General features: G+C 49.9%; 1 protein-coding gene across 1 annotated transcript; it reads left to right on the forward strand.

The window, feature by feature from the left end:
* The first annotated feature begins 4,554 nt into the window (after window positions 1–4,554).
* On the forward strand, window positions 4,555–16,018 carry CLDN1 (claudin 1). The gene is made up of 4 exons (XM_071437781.1): window positions 4,555–4,861; window positions 12,876–13,040; window positions 13,510–13,594; window positions 14,079–16,018. The coding sequence occupies exons 1-4, from the start codon at window positions 4,639–4,641 to the stop codon at window positions 14,239–14,241; spliced, it is 636 nt and encodes a 211-aa protein (XP_071293882.1). The 5' UTR covers window positions 4,555–4,638; the 3' UTR covers window positions 14,242–16,018.
* The last annotated feature ends 1,115 nt before the right edge of the window (window positions 16,019–17,133 follow it).

Consider the following 17,133-nt stretch of genomic DNA (forward strand, 5'->3'; position numbering starts at 1 on the left):
GCTCTGAGCTAAGGTTCAGCAGGGGTGTTTCTCCTGGATGGATGGAGGAGTAAGTGGGAGAGAGAGAAGAAAAAGCAGCCTGCAGAAAACAACAGTCTTTTCCAGGTTTTTCTAGACAATGTAAACCTGAGCTAAACACATGTGGTCCTACCAGTCTGCCCTTTTCCTCCAGAACCTTGGGGACTTCAAATGAAAGAGCAAGTCACAGAGTTCAAAAGAAACAAGGTGTTGCTCTTTCCTGTGAAATACTGAGTAAATCTGCAAAACTCCTTCCTGTAGAATGCTGCTAGTGCCAGAACTTCAAAAAAACAAACAGCTGAATTTATGGAGGGAAAATCGAGTGAACAAAATTAAAGTTAAAAGTACTGGCACGGGCTCAAGATTTATTCAGACATGGATCAGGGCAGGCTATAACACATTTTGGAGAAGGGTCACTGTTCTTGCATTGTTTCCTGGATCTACAACCAGCTGCCACCAGAAACATGGGCTGGAGTGCTGCTGTCTGGCCATTCCCATTTTCTGGTCCAGTTGTGAAGCTTGTGCCTTCAACCTGAAACCAGAGTAATGCAGCTGTGCCTGCTCTGCACACCTGCTGCTCTGTGCACCTGCCCATACTTATAATAACTTACAATCAGATGTTTACACTTATACATGAATTTTAGCTCAAGGATGAATTCAGGGGTGTCTGGGGGCAAACTTTAGTGTATGCAAGGACAGAGAACCACACGTGAGCCCGTGCTTCCCAAACACAGGCACGCACAGTGAGACCTTCCCCGAGAAATGTCTGAGAGAAGAGGAAGCCAGGCTGCTCACCTGCAAGTCTTGGCAAGTGTTGAAGCTTGTTTTTGCCAGAAAAGGAAACAGGTATCGTTTACTACCCACAGAGCTGAGATCTGTGCTGAGTACAGCGCTGAGGCTGCTCTCTGACTCACAGCCCCCAAGGGAGTGACATGACCAAGGTGCTGAGCATTTGGCCAGGGCTGTGGCACACGAGGGCAATCTCTCGGAACAATTAGAGGAGTCTCTCTACCTGCAGACAGAAACATCCCAGTTTGATTTCAGGGACTGTCTGTACACACACCTCTTCTCATTGGTCATGCTATTGTTAAGGACAAAAATTCAACTTGCATGTTTACTTAAGAGCAGGCCAATCACTGAGGACTGTCACTAGGGGAGTACCTTTAGCCTAAAGAATACAGAGGAGATTGCAACATCTTGGATAAACCCAGGTCTTTCAGCTGAGATTAATGATCTGAAGGAATGGTATTTCCCAAAAGTCAGGTATAAAAACTAGGTGAAAATAGAGTGAAAACTCTTTGGGAGGCCCAATGGAAAAAAAAAAAAAAAAAAAAAGAAAAAACAAAAGAACCTCAGGCAGAGGAGGAAAGACAGTGATTAGGAGTAAAAAGAGGTTTTATTTTGCCCATTGAGGCAGAGCAGAAAATCATCCAAGAAAAGAAATCAGATATATCATGACTCAAAGAAAGGAAGGAAGTTCAGAAGAGGAGACTAGGTGCTTTTAGGGGTACTGTAAAATCCACTGCAAATTCCAGGGCACTGAGAACATTGATGAATGATGAAGGGGAAAAGTGGAGTTTCAGTGTTTATCTTGCTATGTAAATTCCTTGTGATGATTCCACAGAAATAGTTTCTGGGTTTTGAAATCTTTCATGAAACATGAATAAAAAGAATCAACCTCAAATTGTCCCTAGAAAGCAAAATACAATTTTGGTGTTCATGAGGCTGGCACTGTGCATGAGGGGACTGTATAAACTCTGTGTACAGATTGTCAGGGATGTTCAGTGGTGAAAGAAGCACTGGCAACTTGTGCTGCAGCCTGTGAGGGCTGCAGGAGGTGTGAGAGCACATGGATGTGTGTCCTTATTGCCTTTCACTGGCTTTGTTTGACCCAAGGCCACTCTGTCAGCCAGTAGCCCTGCCCAGTGCAGCACCATGAGGGACAGAGCAGCAATGGGATGGCTGCACAGCCCCTTAGGAGCACAGCATCCATCTCCAGGCTGCAATCCCACAGTAGTCCTCTCAGAATATTGCTGTTTCCAGTCTAAGTTCCATGTCCTTCTGGAAGGGGAAGACACTGAGCACAAATGCTCTCCTACAGTATGAGCAAGCAGTCAGACTCACACTACAGACAGTTTTGGCACAAACTGTCCCCAGAGTGCCATGAGGATGAATTCTAAGATCAACCCTAAGCCAAAAATTCCCAAGGACACAGTGGCCATAAATTTCAGTCCATCCAAGAGCTAGCAGCATGGTCAGGGTGCTACAACGTGCATCACATGCTGGTGCATGCATTTCCCCAAGAGCAGTCTTGATGTGCCTCCCAGTACCACTGCAATCAGATCATTGGTACCCAGGACTCCTCCCTGTACTTTCCTAGAAGGTTCAGTATAAAGTCCAAGACCTTCCCATTCCTCCATCTGTTCCCCCTCCTGGCTGCTGAGAGCCTGTAGACAAAGGATCTAAACCTTCTAAAAGTGTCTTGGTAACTTTTAACCCTGTCCAGAGCTGACCTTGCACTGCAGGAGTCAGTGAGGAGCTGCCCAATCTGTCGGGGTAGGGGCTGGCAGGAGGGTCAGGTAAGGGGTGAATCAGTTCAGTGCTCTGAAGCACCAGGAACCCTGCACATTCCTGTGCAGATGGACACTGTTAGACTGAAATGACTCTGCAGATGTTAACAATCAAATCCAGACACTCCTAACTCTGCTCTCCTCAGGTCCACATGAGTTTCTGCCCTACCTCTTTACCAGGCAAGGAGTTGTTCCTCACAGGAATCAGCTCCAACAGCCAGCACCATGCTGGTTCTCCTGCTCCCTGTATCAGAGTTCTTCATGAATACACAGATAAATGCAGCTACTTTGTTATCTCTGCATTGCCAAAGAAAACTTTGCTGCTTTCCTCTTCTCCACTCCCAGAAGTATAAAACTGTGGTGCACAGAGACACAGGAAAACACCATTTATTCACATGCAGAATCACAGTTCCCTAATCCTTCAAAAGTGAAAAAAGGCATAACTGGAAAAGTTTGCTACCAGGCAACTGGGGTGGATTTCATCACACCAGCACTGCTGCCTGGACACTGGAGACCCACAGCCACAAGTGTTTTGAGAGCAAACCAGCTCTGCTTTGTCTCTGGCCGGTGGAGCAAGATTGCAGTGGCTTTTCTCCCCTTTGACCCCCCTGGCATTGCACAGGACTGGTCAGGTAATCACGAGTCTGTTTGTTTGTCTGTTTGCAAATCTCAGGAAGCAGCTCCAGCAAAATCTCCTAAGTCATCAGAATGCAGCAAAACACGGTGTCAAAACAATGCAACCCCATCCCTACCTCCAGCAGGACCTTTATCAGGAATTATCACCTGCTTATCTCAGAGTTTGGGATTACAGCAGGTCCAGGCTGAAGGACCCCTCTGTCCAGCCTGCGGTGAGGGCGGGCAGCACCACCCAGCCCATGCTGTGCCCTCTGAAGGAGACATCATTTCCTCACTTTGCCTGCTATGATGTGTCAATATTCAAATATTCGCGCAGGAGAAAGGGAAACTAGAGAAACTGGACAAACACACATCCAAGACACAGGACACTCCTTCCTGGTCTGTAATCTCCTGGTTCAATAAACCTTAGCAATTCACTGAAGAGAAATTTCTCCCAGTAATGCAGAGGCGCACCGTCCTTATTAAAATGGTAGGTTCAAAAGTTTGGATTTGTTCGTGGATGATGAGTGTTTGCACAGCTGCCTCTCTGAAAGCACTTCAAAATCAGAATGCTCATGATTCCCATGGCCGCTCTACTGCCTCCTCTGTGCCTGGTTATCCCACGCGTGCTGCGTGTCCAGGAGCCAGGCAGCGAATCTGCCGGGGGAAACGTCCCCTGCCTTGCCTGGCGGCGCTGAGCGGGGCTGGGACGGGGTCACACACACAGGACAGGAGGAACTGGCACAGCCCTGTCCCCACTCCCCTGCCCGCTGTGCTGGCTCCGGGAGGGAGACCCGGAGAGCCAAGTTTACAGCTCCAGCGGCTGAAGGACAGCGGCGGGCTGCCAGCCCCAAGGAAAGCACCCCCAGCTCGAGGAGGGGGCAGACCAGGGCACAACTAGGGCACCCTTTCGAGGTGCCTAAACATCCAGGGGTGCCAACGCAGCCGCCCTGTGAGGGACAGAAGGGATCATTCCGCCGTAGGGAGGGGCAGCGCGGTGCGGTGCGGGGCGATGCGGGGGGTCACGGGCCCTGAGGGAGGGTCACTCCCCTGAGGGAGGGTCGCTCCCGGCCGCCCCCGGTGCGGTGCGGTGCGGGGAGTCAGTCTACGCTGAGGGAGGGTCACTCCCCTGAGGGAGGGTCACTCCCGGCCGCGCCCGGTGCGGTGCGCTGCGGTGCGGGGGCTCGGCAGCGCTGAGGGAGGGTCACGGGCCCTGAGGGAGGGTCACTCCCCTGAGGGGGGGTCACTCCCGGCCGCGCCCGGGGCTGCGCGGCCCCCGCGGGGCGGGGCGGGGCCGGGGCGCGGCCGGCAGGGGGCGCGCTGGGCGCGGGTTCAAGAGGCGCGCGGGGCGGCGCGCGGGCGGCAGAGCAGCAGCGCAGCGCGCGGGGCAGAGCGGCGCGCGCCCTCCGTCTGTCCGTCCCCTCAGCCCGCAGACATGGCCAGCGGAGGGCTGCAGCTCCTGGGCTTCGTCATGGCCTTCCTCGGCTGGATCGGCATCATCATCAGCACCGCCATGCCCCAGTGGAAGATGGCATCCTACGCGGGGGACAACATCGTCACGGCCCAGGCGCTCTACGAGGGGCTGTGGATGTCGTGCGCCATGCAGAGCACGGGGCAGATCCAGTGCAAGGTGTACGACTCGCTGCTCAAGCTGGAAGGTAAGCTGGGGCTGGGAAGGTGCTGAAAGTGTCGAAGTGTCCGTCCCGTCGAGGCTGTCCCCTCCGCCTCAGCGCCTCTGGTTTCGGTCGGGGCGGAGGGGGCCAGTCCCGCAGGGTCATTACCCGGTGTCGGTCGCGTCGAAGTTCAGGCTGAACTATTTGGACTGGGTTTGCCAGTCCTATTGCACGTCCAATGTCCCATCTCCGTCGTCATCCCTCGCCCCCGCCCGGGTGCCTGTCGCGTACGGGATGCCACTGCTGTCGGGTCTCACGGTCTCTGTCCCGTTGAATTTACTCAGCCTGTCCCTTCAGGGTTGAAGGTGCAGGTCCCCCATCTCTTTCATGACTCCTCATCCTGTCGGAGGTCGGGTGTGTGCCTCTTGGGGCTCCCCGGGAGAGGAGCGGGGGCGCTCCAGGGGCAGTGTTCGGGCAGGAGCGGGAGCTGCCCCGCATCCCCCTGCCCGCATCCCCCTGCCCGTCCCCCCAAAAATGCCCCGGGGGGAGGAAGGGTGAGATTCTGTACGTGCGTTCCGGAAAGCGCCGTGTTTGCGAACAAGAGCTTTTGGCTGTGGAGGTCCAGCCCAGAGACTGGGCTGCCGTCGCTGGGCAGCAGCGCTCAGCAGCGTGGCCGGAGTGGGCTCTTGGAGCACGGGTCCCGTTTGCCTTTGGCTGTTTTGGTCTTTTGTTCTCTGAGAAAGTCGCTGCTGCTCCCGCGGGGCTTTTAAGCTGAGGGCTGGCAGGTGAGCTGGCCTCCTGCCCAGGTAGCACTGCCTGGAGCTTTTAGGCAGGCCAGTATGCCAAGATAATATTTGGATCTCTTATCTTGTCCTGGGATGGTGAAGCCATGGTGTACAGGCAGGAGCTGCAGCCTGGCCGGCTCGGGGGGCACGGGGGTATCAGCCTGGCCGGCTGGGGGGTGGCACGGGGGTATCAGCCTGGCCGGCTGGGGGGTGGCACGGGGGTATCAGCCTGGCCGGCTCGGGGGGCACGGGGGTATCAGCCTGTCCCCCTGGGGGTCATTCGGGTGCTCAAGCCGAGCTGGAGCCTCAGAGAGGGCTGTTTCTTGAGCGCTGGGGCAGATAACTTAGGCTGAGACCGAAAGGGGTTAAATGTACTTTCTCAATATCCCTTGTCTCATCGCGAGTCCTGGAACACCCTCATCCCTCCCTAATTAATAAAATAATAATTGCCACTTTGGTCACCTTCTCTTTCCCAAAAGAATGAGCAGGCAGTTTCACGTAAACCGATGTCGGCGGGGAGTGTCCCCGAGTCCGATTGCCACCAGCCCTTCCCGTGTGTCACGCGGTGAAGCCGGAGCCACCTTCGCGGCCAGCCCACGTCTCTCTCTCCCGGCTGTTCCCTGCCCCAAAGCCCCGCAGGAGGTGCGGGTCGCGCCCATCGGGAGCGCTTCGCACCCACTCGGCACTCGCAGGGTGCGGGGCTGTGCTGATCGGGGCAGGGCTGGGCGCGCAGTCCGGACTGCTCCGGGTGCTAATTATGTGTCAGCTCAGCCTCAATCCTCTTATCTCTCACTGGGGGTGGGGGGCGAAGATGCCAGCAGTGGCTGAGGAATCTCCATCCACCCCCCTGGATGGCTTGCGAAAGGTAACCTTGCCTCGGGGGCTGTGTGCAGCCCATTGTGCTGTAAATGGAGCCCGCCTTGAACAGGCTCCCCAAAACCTGCCCCAGGCCCTCCTGACCTGGCCATTCATGGCCGAGCACCGAAACCAGCTGCTCCCCTCACCTTTGTCCGGCCAACAATGCGGGCCCTTCTCTTCCAGGGGAGGGAGTGACAGGGACCGAGGCTGAGCTTGTGGCGACTTTGTATGTTCTCGCCGAGCTCTGCAGGACGGTGTGCCTGAGAATTCTCAAATAACAGGGAGATCATAGGGTGTGTTATCTTCACGGGGAAAATCAGTGAGGGCTGGCAAAAGGGCTCCTCGTTCTTGCGCTCCCTCAGCTGGCTTAGGCTGTGCCTTTCCCGCTTTTAGGCAGATCATGCCTGGGGACATACACCTTATCTTTCGTTTTCCCTCCTGGTGTCCCTTCAAGGTCTTGCAGTCACATAGGCCTGGGTTGGGACCAGCAGCTCTGGTTTGAGTGGAGGTGCAAAAAAAAAACCCCAAAACCAACCCCCCCCCCCAAACCATTTATACCCACTCAACAGCCACACTCCGGGACAGGTGCCCTGGAGAGCTCCCTTACTGCATTCATCTGTGTCCTGGTGAAGGTGGCACAGCAGTGTGGGCAGAACTTCTGCCTGGCTGTGCTTTCCTGCCGGGGCTTCATCTGCCCCAGGTGCTCTGAGCCACATGTCAGAGCCGCATGCACTGATGGGAGAGGCTCAGATCTGTAATTACTTTGTCCCTGTAGAAAGGACTGAACCTTCTTGCACCTGCAGTAACTCGTGTTTGTGGGAATGCTGGAAGGCTTTGCCAGCAAGTTTTGGAACATCCGGTAGCTGTTGCTGTTCCTCTGGACGTGTCGGTGTTCGGCTGCAGGGCAGAGATGGGGTTGGCACAAGCTGATGAGCGCCATTAGCCAGCCGAGGGGCCTCCAGCCTCCCGTGTGGGCACGCTGCTGGAGTGCACCCGTGCTGGCACTTCTCCCGCAGCTGTGTTCAGCTGAGGGCTTATGTCACTGCTCCTATTCAGGCGACAGAAAGGCTGCGTTTTGCTGGCTTACGTGAAAAGCAGTGCGTGGCCACACGCAGACATAGAGGCAACAAATGCCACCCTTGCAACAAGGCTTTGTTGCACAGCCTCAGCATTGTTCTTGTGGCCCTCCAGCATGGTCCATGGAGCTTAGCCCAGCTTTGTGCTCCTCGGGGTCTCAGGGGGATGGTCCCAGACACGAGGGAGTAGGGCTCCTGGTACCTGTCTCTGAAAGTTTCCAGCCCCACCTAACCACATTCTCCTGTTGAGGACAGATGTTGTTCTGGATCCTGTCTAGGCTGTTTTAGTTGAAGATACTCATCGACCTGTTTGATTTTGCTGGGAGAGGTTCTGTGTTTGAGACAAGCTGAGACTCATCTATCACTTCATCACCAAACCTAGTACATCCACAATGAGCCTTTGTGCCCTAGCCCAGAAAATAAACAAGGTTTTGAATGCCCTCTGGGTCAAGCAACATGGCTGAAATGTGAAATCTTCCCTCCTACACCTTTACCACCCTGGCTGAGCCTGTTCCAGGAGCTGGGGAAGAGAATGGGTGGGGGGAAGGAACGGTTCATGCTCAGGTTACTGCTGCTCAGTTCTGGTGGTAGGGGAGTTGGGATGCTGGCCCAGGGACAGACAAAGCATGAGGGACATGTGTCCAATTCTCCATCTTTAGAGCTTGATTAAGCAGGTAGAACCTGCTGGTATCTGTGCTTTCCTGTGGGTTAAGGGTTAATTTGCTACTGTGTTTCTCAATCCTTGTTCCTTCTCGATGAAAAATTGTGATTGAGTGATAAAACAGTCTCATTTGTGCCGGCTTTGAGAAGGTAGAGGGTTACTTGGAATGCCACCGAGGCTGTTCCTGTGCAGGGCCCTGGTGTGTCTGCAGGAGGGGATGGATGGAGTCTGTCGCAATAGACTGGCTTTATTGCTCTACAGGCAGCTTCTAAGCAGCTTTTAGTAGCTGGTGTTACTATGTGTTACTAAATCTCTTGGTGAGGGAACTTCCAGGCTTTGTGGGAAAACAGGCTGCCCAGGTCTCCTCTGACCAGGAATCTGGAAGTGGTGGTATCATGCTTGTCTTACCAATCTTTATTTGTCAGTGAGGGTAGGAGGGTATCGAACCTTACTTGCTTTCAAATATGCAGAGTACAAGGCCACTGTTACCTACTGAACTCGCCTCTTGTGCACTGGACATGCAGTAGGGAGTTCCTAACCTTCCCATTTTGTAAAAAAAAACCAGGACCCAGAGTCCCTGTCCTGCCTGGATACCTCGGTATGGTCATTTAGACTTGTAGGGAAGGTGCTTTGAAAGTGTCCAGACTGGAGTCTGCTGCTGGGTATGCAAGGTGGGCCTTTGCAGGGTCTGGTAAGGGGGTTGAAAGCCTCCAAGCTATTAGCAGCTTTTGAGAACAACTTCAAAGTGTGAGAGGGATGTTTGCTGGCCACCTCTGAAGCTTGCTCAGATCTTCAGTCCCCTGTCTACTAACCAAAAGTAACTTTCACATGCTGGCAGGGCAGACCTGCAGGATCTCAGCTCTTGCTCCTTCCAGGGAATCCAGCTTTCATGGAACCCCGGTGGGAAGGCTTTGAAGGCTGCTGGCTTCTCTCAGAGGTGGGCAGTGGAACATGCTTCCTGTATTGCAGGGCTGCTTGTAACTCCTGGGGAACTTCCTTCATAAGGACTAGAGGGAACTGCAAAGCATCTGTTTCACCTGTATTTTGTCATCAGTTAGTTGGATGAAGGCCCATGGGAAGGGAAGGAAAAGTCCTTATTTTAAATTAAGGCAGTTGATGAGCATCCATATCAGAGAATAATCTGCACACAAAGCCATTACAGCAATTTTGCCTTACAAACAGGCATTACAAAAATCCCATGGCACTTTCCCAACAGCTTTTCTGTAATATAAGTGACATAAACAGATTGAATAAGGAAATGAGATGATAGAGAAAACCTTCAAACATCTGCAGGTGAAGTGCTGAAGTATTTTTATATAACTAAGCAGTTACCAGCAATTACTTCTCTCAGTTAATGATAGTTGTGGGAAGGAAAGCATATTACTTAGGCCTCAGATAAACTGAATAAGGTTGTTTGTGTCCAAAACCACTAACAATAATTCTGAATGGTTTGTTAGTATTTTTTTAAAAGATGTAGGGTTTATTCTGTGAAACAGGTGTGAGCTGCAGCTGCATGTTTGTGGACTTTGGGGTTTATTTATGCCCTGTAGAATGCACATTTGTTATTAATTGTCATGAGGCATTTTAAGCCTCTGTTTTTCAGTTCTTGCTGCTTTGTTGCTACAGGGTTTTCAGACCATGTCTCTCATTGCTAACCAGCAATCAAAAGGCTTGGCTTCAGAGTGAATACTGGTTTGTATTGACAAAATACTGTTGCCATCTGACAGCTCTTGTTTGGTGCCAGGCCACTTTGTCTCACCTTGTGTAGGACTGTTTTTTCCCCAAGGGCTCCCAAGACTGCCTGGGTTTTCCTGTTCCTGTTGGTGAGACAGTTGCAGCAGCAAGGAGTGTGGGGGAAATCCTGTTTTCCCTCTAATATGGTAGAAGTTGTAAAGTTAAATTGCAGTGGATTACTTCTACTTGCTGTCAGCAGCCTGTCCTGTTTAGCAGGTTGAGACAATATTGTACTTGTATAATTTTGGATTTTTAAAGCATCTGGAAAAGCCCGTGTGAACAACAGAACTATTATTAAAGTAGCTTTCTCAGCCCCTGGATGTGCAGCTTCCATTGACAGCGTGTCTGTTAATGTGTAGTTACTAACTGGTAGCTTGTATGATGATTAACTGTGGCCAATGCACTGCACACATTGCAAAAGTGATCGGAGGACAAAAGCCCTGCCTCCCAGGCTGTGCTGGGAGCACAGGGCAGGTGGAGGATGGTTGGCTAACACAGCCATGTCACATTTCAGCTTCTTGGGACAAAGGAACAGAATGTTCTGCAAGGGCAGAACCTGTTCTGCTGTCCCACTGCAAGTTTCCTCCATGTTTCTGTCCCTTTGTGAGCCATGCGTGAGGAGGGGGTGAGGGCACCAGGAGTTGTCCCAGCAGCATCTGCTGAGAGTGGGCAGCCCTGGGGAATGCTCACAATGCTGTATTTTGTTCAGCTGCTTCTGCAAAGCTGTTGTGGCATGCATCCAGTTAATACTTATACATATTGAGATTTTGGTGTGTTTCATAGTTGGATTTTTAGAGGTCATAGAAACTTTTTCCAGCATTTTCTTCTGTTGGTCCCTTGGCACTGTGTGTGAAGGTGAAATGTTTTTTTCCACCCTTATGACTGTTTCTAGTTTTTAGAGATAGCATTGCCTATTTTGAGCTTCACAAAAGAACTCTTCCAAAACCCTCTCCTATAGAGTAATTTCTTCTGCAGCAAGACTGAGCCAAACTTCTTGTAGTCTTGATAAAACAGGTTTGGTACCTCTGCAGAACATAGGGTTTCCCATGCCTCGTACGAACTGGTACTCAGCCATAGGCCTCTCCAGAGCTTCTGCTGTGGGGCACAATTTAGCCTTAAATGTATGGCAGCTGAATTGGTTGCCTGTCAGCTGAAGCCTTTCTGAACACTGGCATCACTTTTGTAAGGTAGAAATTACTTTTGGAGTGTAATCTCTGACACTGGAGATAAATCAATTAAAAACGAGTTTGGATAGTGCAGTGGTGATTTATGCTAAAGTGACAACTGTCTTTGTTAATGGGTTTCTGTACATGCAGCAGATGGGCTTAGATTAACACATGGGTGGTGCAGAGGTGTGTCACCTTCCCCTTTGAAGGAAGTGAGAGATGATATTAGCCAAGCTGATTGAGGAATTTTTCCCAAGAAAGCCAACACTCATGAAAGTGTGTTCCTTCCTGTTCCTCCGATGGTCTTTTTGTTGTGTTGTTTGTAACTGGTTTCATAATGTGTTTACAGAACAATTAGGTTGTGTGTAAAGGGGCAGATCCAGATCTGTTTTAGAGCAGAGTTAGAGTCTGGTGTTGGTATGGGTCACAGGAGTTTTCCTGCACCAGCAGCTCTGTGGGACCAAGTGTAGTAAAGAAGCTGCAGAGGATGGCTGTGGGGCTTTGCTCTCCTCCTGGCCAGGTCTGAGCTCTGAGTTTCAGACTGGGCCACAGAGCCCATTGTTGGGGCAGGGACTCAGATGGGCTCACCATGCCAGCCCTGACTGAGTGTGCAGGTGCTCTCTTGAAGGCTTAAATCTTGCAGTTCAAGCCTGAAATGCTGTGCAGAGCTCTACCAGGATGCAGTCAGGGTGTTTTGAGGGGTGAGCTTCAGATCTGAGATTCTGTGTCAGGGGACACCTGTGCCTTGGTAACAGCATGCTCCTTGGAGCTTATTCATTTTATTAACTAGCCCTGTTTGTTCTCAGGGCTTTACAGGCCTGTGTATGAAAATTCATTCTGTTCAAACAAACCTGATTTGCCAGACAATGAAGCTCAGGCTCTTATTTCACTGCTAGTCAGGTGTTTTGTCACCTGAGGGGTTTTTTTAGTAATGACTTGATTTACATTACTACTTTTCTTTGGTATCAAGAAAATCTAAGTGCAGTAGCTCCCATTCACAGGATTAGTGTGTCTTCATGCCTTCAGATGACTCCATTTAAAAACCAAATCCCGAGGTACATCAAGTCTGTCTGCTGAGAACTCACTATGAGAGGCATCACCCCATGTTCCAACTCTTCAAAAGCACAAGAAGCTCTTAAAGATTTAAGCATCTTTGAGTCAATTAGGTTAAATATTTTATGTAGAAAAGAAAACAAGGTATTTTTCAATTGTCTGGGAAAGTCCTATTTCTTTTGCCATTGTATTTTTGTACCCTCTGGGACTCAAACTGAGAATGTAGCACAAAAAACATCTGAATCAGCACTGAGTTATTTGTATAAAAGACAGGTTTTGGAAGTGTGGAGCAGTAAATGGGCCTTGCTGTCTGCTGTGGCACTATTCATATGTATGTCACTATTCATATTAAAACATGTGCTTAAGTACTTTGTCAAGGTAGAGCCTAAATCTGAATACTTCTTTTGATAAACAGATATGCCCTTCCAATTGGGATTCAAATGATCAAGGAACAAAAGATGTCTGAGGGCAATTCCCAGGTCATTTCCTGCAAAAGGCCGCTGCATGCCCTTGTTTGCCTTGCATTTTAGAAGAGGCAGAGAGCCCTCTGATCCTGATGCATGGCAACCTTGAGACTAAAGCTGAGAAGGCATGTCTTGCTTGGCTGTATCCTGTGTATTAGGGAGCAGGAATATTTAGATAGAAGATTGTTGAGTCCAGTAATTTGAATTTTGATTTGTATCTTGAGTTTACTTTGTGGGTAACTCAAATCCTATTGTCTTCCAGGCAGTCTGCAGGCCACAAGGGCTTTGATGGTGGCTTCAATACTCCTGGGGCTCGTTGGAATGTTTGTTGCTGTGACAGGCATGAAATGCATGAAGTGCATGGAAGATGACCAGGTGAAGAAGATGAGGATGGCTGTCTTTGGTGGGGTGATCTTCATCATTTCAGGTTGGTAACATACAGATGTGTTGAGTGTTGAATGTGCTGTTTCCTAGGTGGCATATATCCTGTGCAGGATGTGGGAGGGCTTGATGTGTTGCTCCAAGAGTATTTTGGTCTGGGAACTCCTTAGAGGACTTTGGCTCAGGCTACCTGAGGCACTTTGGTACTGGCATTACAACCTCCATATGGACTTCATGCTGTCCATATCTGTTGGCAGAGCTGAGTTTGACCCTGCTTCGTTGAGAAAAGGCTGTCAGCAGAGCAGTCCTGCCTTTGCTGCAGTGTAACTGTGGGAAGCCTCAAATCTGTTCTTAACTTCTCTCCCAACCAGCACTAAATGGAACAGCTCAGAACTCCCAGGGTAGCAGCAGTTCAGCTTTACTCCAGATGCTGATTCTGCTGCATCCTTATTTTTGCAGTGATTTTGTTGATTGTTTTTTCTTAAGCCATGACATGATGTTCTGTTTGTGTGCAGGTCTGGCAGCGCTGGTGGCCACCTCGTGGTACGGCAACAGAGTGGCTCGGGCCTTCTATGACCCTTTCACCCCTGTCAACACCAGGTACTGACCCATTTGGTGTAACACACTATAGTTTAGCATGACAAGTACTCACAGGGCTTAGGTTTGGGTAGCAGTCACTCAAAACAAAGAAAGGAATTTTCTGAACTAGCTGGGCTGCCTTCAGGCTGTACAGAAAGAGCTGGGACCAGATCTCATTCTCCATGTGGCTCTTAGGTCTTGGCTTTAAGGTAACATCACTGCCAGAGACCTCACAGCTGGGACTTGTGTGATTTTTGCCCCACTAGGTGCTAAAGGGCTGGTTTGCACAGTGCTTGGCCTGCAGCTGTTGGGGGTGACCCAAAATACTGGAGAAACCCTGCACTTAGCTTTGAGGGTCAACAAAGCCTGACTGCTCCAAGCTGCTGCCTTATAGGAAACACATCCATCCCAGCTTCTGCTTCCTCCTGCTATGTGTGAATGTATAACTGCAAGTAATACCTTGGGATTACAGTGATTCTCACTTTCTCCCTTCTTTCTTCTCCAGATTTGAGTTTGGGTCAGCTCTCTTTATTGGCTGGGCAGCTTCATCTCTGGCCATACTGGGGGGATCCTTCCTCTGCTGCTCCTGTCCACGGAGAGAAACTTCATATCCCCCCACCCGAGGCTACCCAAAAAATGCCTCCTCCACAGGGAAGGATTATGTATAATGAAACAAAGAAGAGGAGCCACCAGCACTGGTAGTGAAAGCATTTTGGAGAGGACACTACAATGCCACTGTCTTGAGCAGAGTCCAGGCTCTAGGTTCTGCCTTCCTCTTCTCCCAAAAATGTGTATATTTTTGTAATCCTCTTTGCTACTGGACGTAACTTCTCCTTTCTCTCCCAGCCCATGGAGGAAGGCTAGCCTAGATTCATAGGTATTGCCACTGGAAAGATGAAACCTCCAAGCTTGGGTTAAGTTTAGTATTTGGGAGTAAAAGGGAAAATGATATTGTTTTTATAGACGGATGTTGGTGCTTTTTTTAGTTGGTTGTTTTTATTTTTTTTAAATAGATGGTAACAATTCAGTCCCATATCCCATTAAGTTAGAGCCCAGTGTGGTGTGTGTAGAAATTAAAGGAATATATATTATATACAGAATGATGAAACCAATAGCTTAAGGGGAAACATAATTTTGGGGAAAAGGCTTTACATGTAAGAATGTTTGGAGATGTAAAATGCTCTTGTACTGTCTTATTGGCATCATCTTCAGCACCCTCCTTTCCGTGCAGACAAAGGGTCAGAAACAAATTGCTGTGGCTTAAGTGGAAATCCACACTGTCCATGCACATGCTGTTGGCTAATGGAAGATGCAGTGTAAGGTAGAGACCACAGAAGTTACCAGACTCCCAAAGCATCTGCAGGTTTCCCTGGTGCCAGGGAAGAGCTCAAGGAAAAGGATTGCCTTCTGTTTTCACTGTGTGTCTGTGGTGAGGCTGTGGCTGTTCCTTAGACACAGAGTGCTGCCAGTGATTGTTTCTCCATGTTCCCGCCCCGGCAGCTGAGCTTGAAGCTTTATTCCTGTGTGTGTTACAGGTCACCTTTCACACTCTCCTTTTCCTCAAAGCTTTCTCATTTGGGCTTAGTTTCCCAATCTCTGTTTGCCTGATGCAGCTAGCTGTGTTAAACCAAACTGAATGCACTGCCACTCCCTGATGTTTCCCCAAGGATACCTCACACACTGCCATTCCATCCTGTCTATTTCTTGTAAACACTTCCAGTGATGATATGAAGGCAAATTCCAAGAAAACTGACCCAAAGGTTATGGCATTTGCTTGTAATCCAGGTTCACCAAAGAGGAAGAAACAACCATTTTAAAGATATAGCCATTCTTGCATATTAAATCATGTCTAAAAAAATAATAATGCTGTTCATCAAAGGTTCCCACCCCTTCCCCTGAAACACCCACTCAGTCACTTGGTGTTGGCTGATGCTGGGAGTTAAGTCTTGTGATTCCTAGAGGGATGGTGCCACTTCTCCAAAGCTCCAGAAGGAAACTGGTGCTTCTGACCAGGCTTTAGAATTGTGTATATGTTCAGAGGCGTCAGATCTCCTGATTTCCTTCCGTAGACAGGGAGAGCCTCTGGCTGAGCTGTGTACCACGTTGGTGGTCTGTACAAGCCTTGTACCTCTGTACCTGACTCCTGCAGCATAAAGTTACTAAAAGAAACCAACCAGAGCATTTGCTTCAGGCTTGAGTTGCTGTTGGCCTGTACTTGGAGCTGGGCCATGTGGCTTCCCCTTCTCCATGGGGAATTGCCTGTGCACAGCAGCTGCCTCGGGAGACCTCTTGTCTTGGGAGGTGGCAGCTCAGGTCACATTAAAGAGCTCCTGAAGTCTGTGCTTTTGTATTTGCATTAACCCTGAGCCAGGGAGCAGATGCTTGTACTGGGAACTTGTACAAAGTGTTTAAACAATTTCAATAAATGGACTTTTTTAAGGAAAATCAGACTATTACTTCATTTCTTGTTTTTGAGCAGAACTTGGAACAGTGCACATGGAAGTGAAAAGTGGGGACTTGGGCTTTTGGGAGCCTGCCTGCCAGGATGGAGCTTGTTTAGCTGTGTGTATCTACAGCAGACTTAGGTGGGGACAGATCTTCTGCAGTGAGTCAGGCAGTTGTGGCCTCTGGCAGAAACTCACCCAGTAATTGCTCCGATTGCAGCCCAGGAACCAGAAGGTCTGCTCTGCTCCTCGGCAAGGCAGGCTGCACCCTGGGTGGAGCAGGAAGGGGCAGGGGGAAGGCAGACTGTCCCTGGCAGGGGAGTGGGAGCTGCAGGAATGGGGAAGGGATGGGACACAGAGCCAGGGTGTTCCCAGGAGAGGTGCTCTGCCTTCAGAGCAGGGAGAGTTCTGCTGATCCATGTGTGACTCCTTCATCTCACTTTAAGGCCCTTCAGGGAGTGTACTGTGCTTCTATTGTGACAGCACAACCTTTCTTGCAGGCCAGGTAGAGAGTGGTTCCTGTTGGGCATGGGTCTCACAACCTGCACTGATACCTCCTCCCCAAGATAGCAAGGCTCTATCCCCCTGCTTCTACCTGCCCTTGAAACCTTTTTCTCTTCATCGGGATTTTGAGTTCATCCCTTTCATATTTTTAAGTACTTGTGATGAGGGGCAAACTGTATTTAAAACATTTTCTTAAGCTCCCTCAAGGAGCTGCCTCTAGTCCCTCACTCTCCAAGGGCTGTTTGCTTTTGTGATTACAAACAATAGGAACAAAGCTAATTAGGCCTTGTAAAGCTGGCAGAGCAAAACAGCCAGGCATGTGGCTGGCTGAGTGAGCTTGCAGTGCCTGGAGCAGGCTGGTTGCCTGGCATAGTTTGGGGTCTATGGTCATTCTTATTCCAACCTGTCAATTAGTCAAGGATTTCCATTGAGATTAATTTTTTCCCATGTTTTCATGTTCTCTCCCTCTCCAAGGACTCTTGCAACTTCTACTCTGAGGTTTCCTGGGCAGAAGAAAAGAGGAAAGCAAATCCACCTCTAAAATGGTCACTAGGACTTCTCAGCAGCACTGCAGGAGATGCAGCTCTGTGTGTGAGGCTGGCACAGAGGCAG

This window comes from Agelaius tricolor, unplaced genomic scaffold, assembly GCF_023055355.1.
Source record: "Agelaius tricolor isolate 1412-34295 unplaced genomic scaffold, bAgeTri1.0.p SCAF_12, whole genome shotgun sequence".
NCBI classification, from domain to species: Eukaryota; Metazoa; Chordata; class Aves; order Passeriformes; family Icteridae; genus Agelaius; species Agelaius tricolor.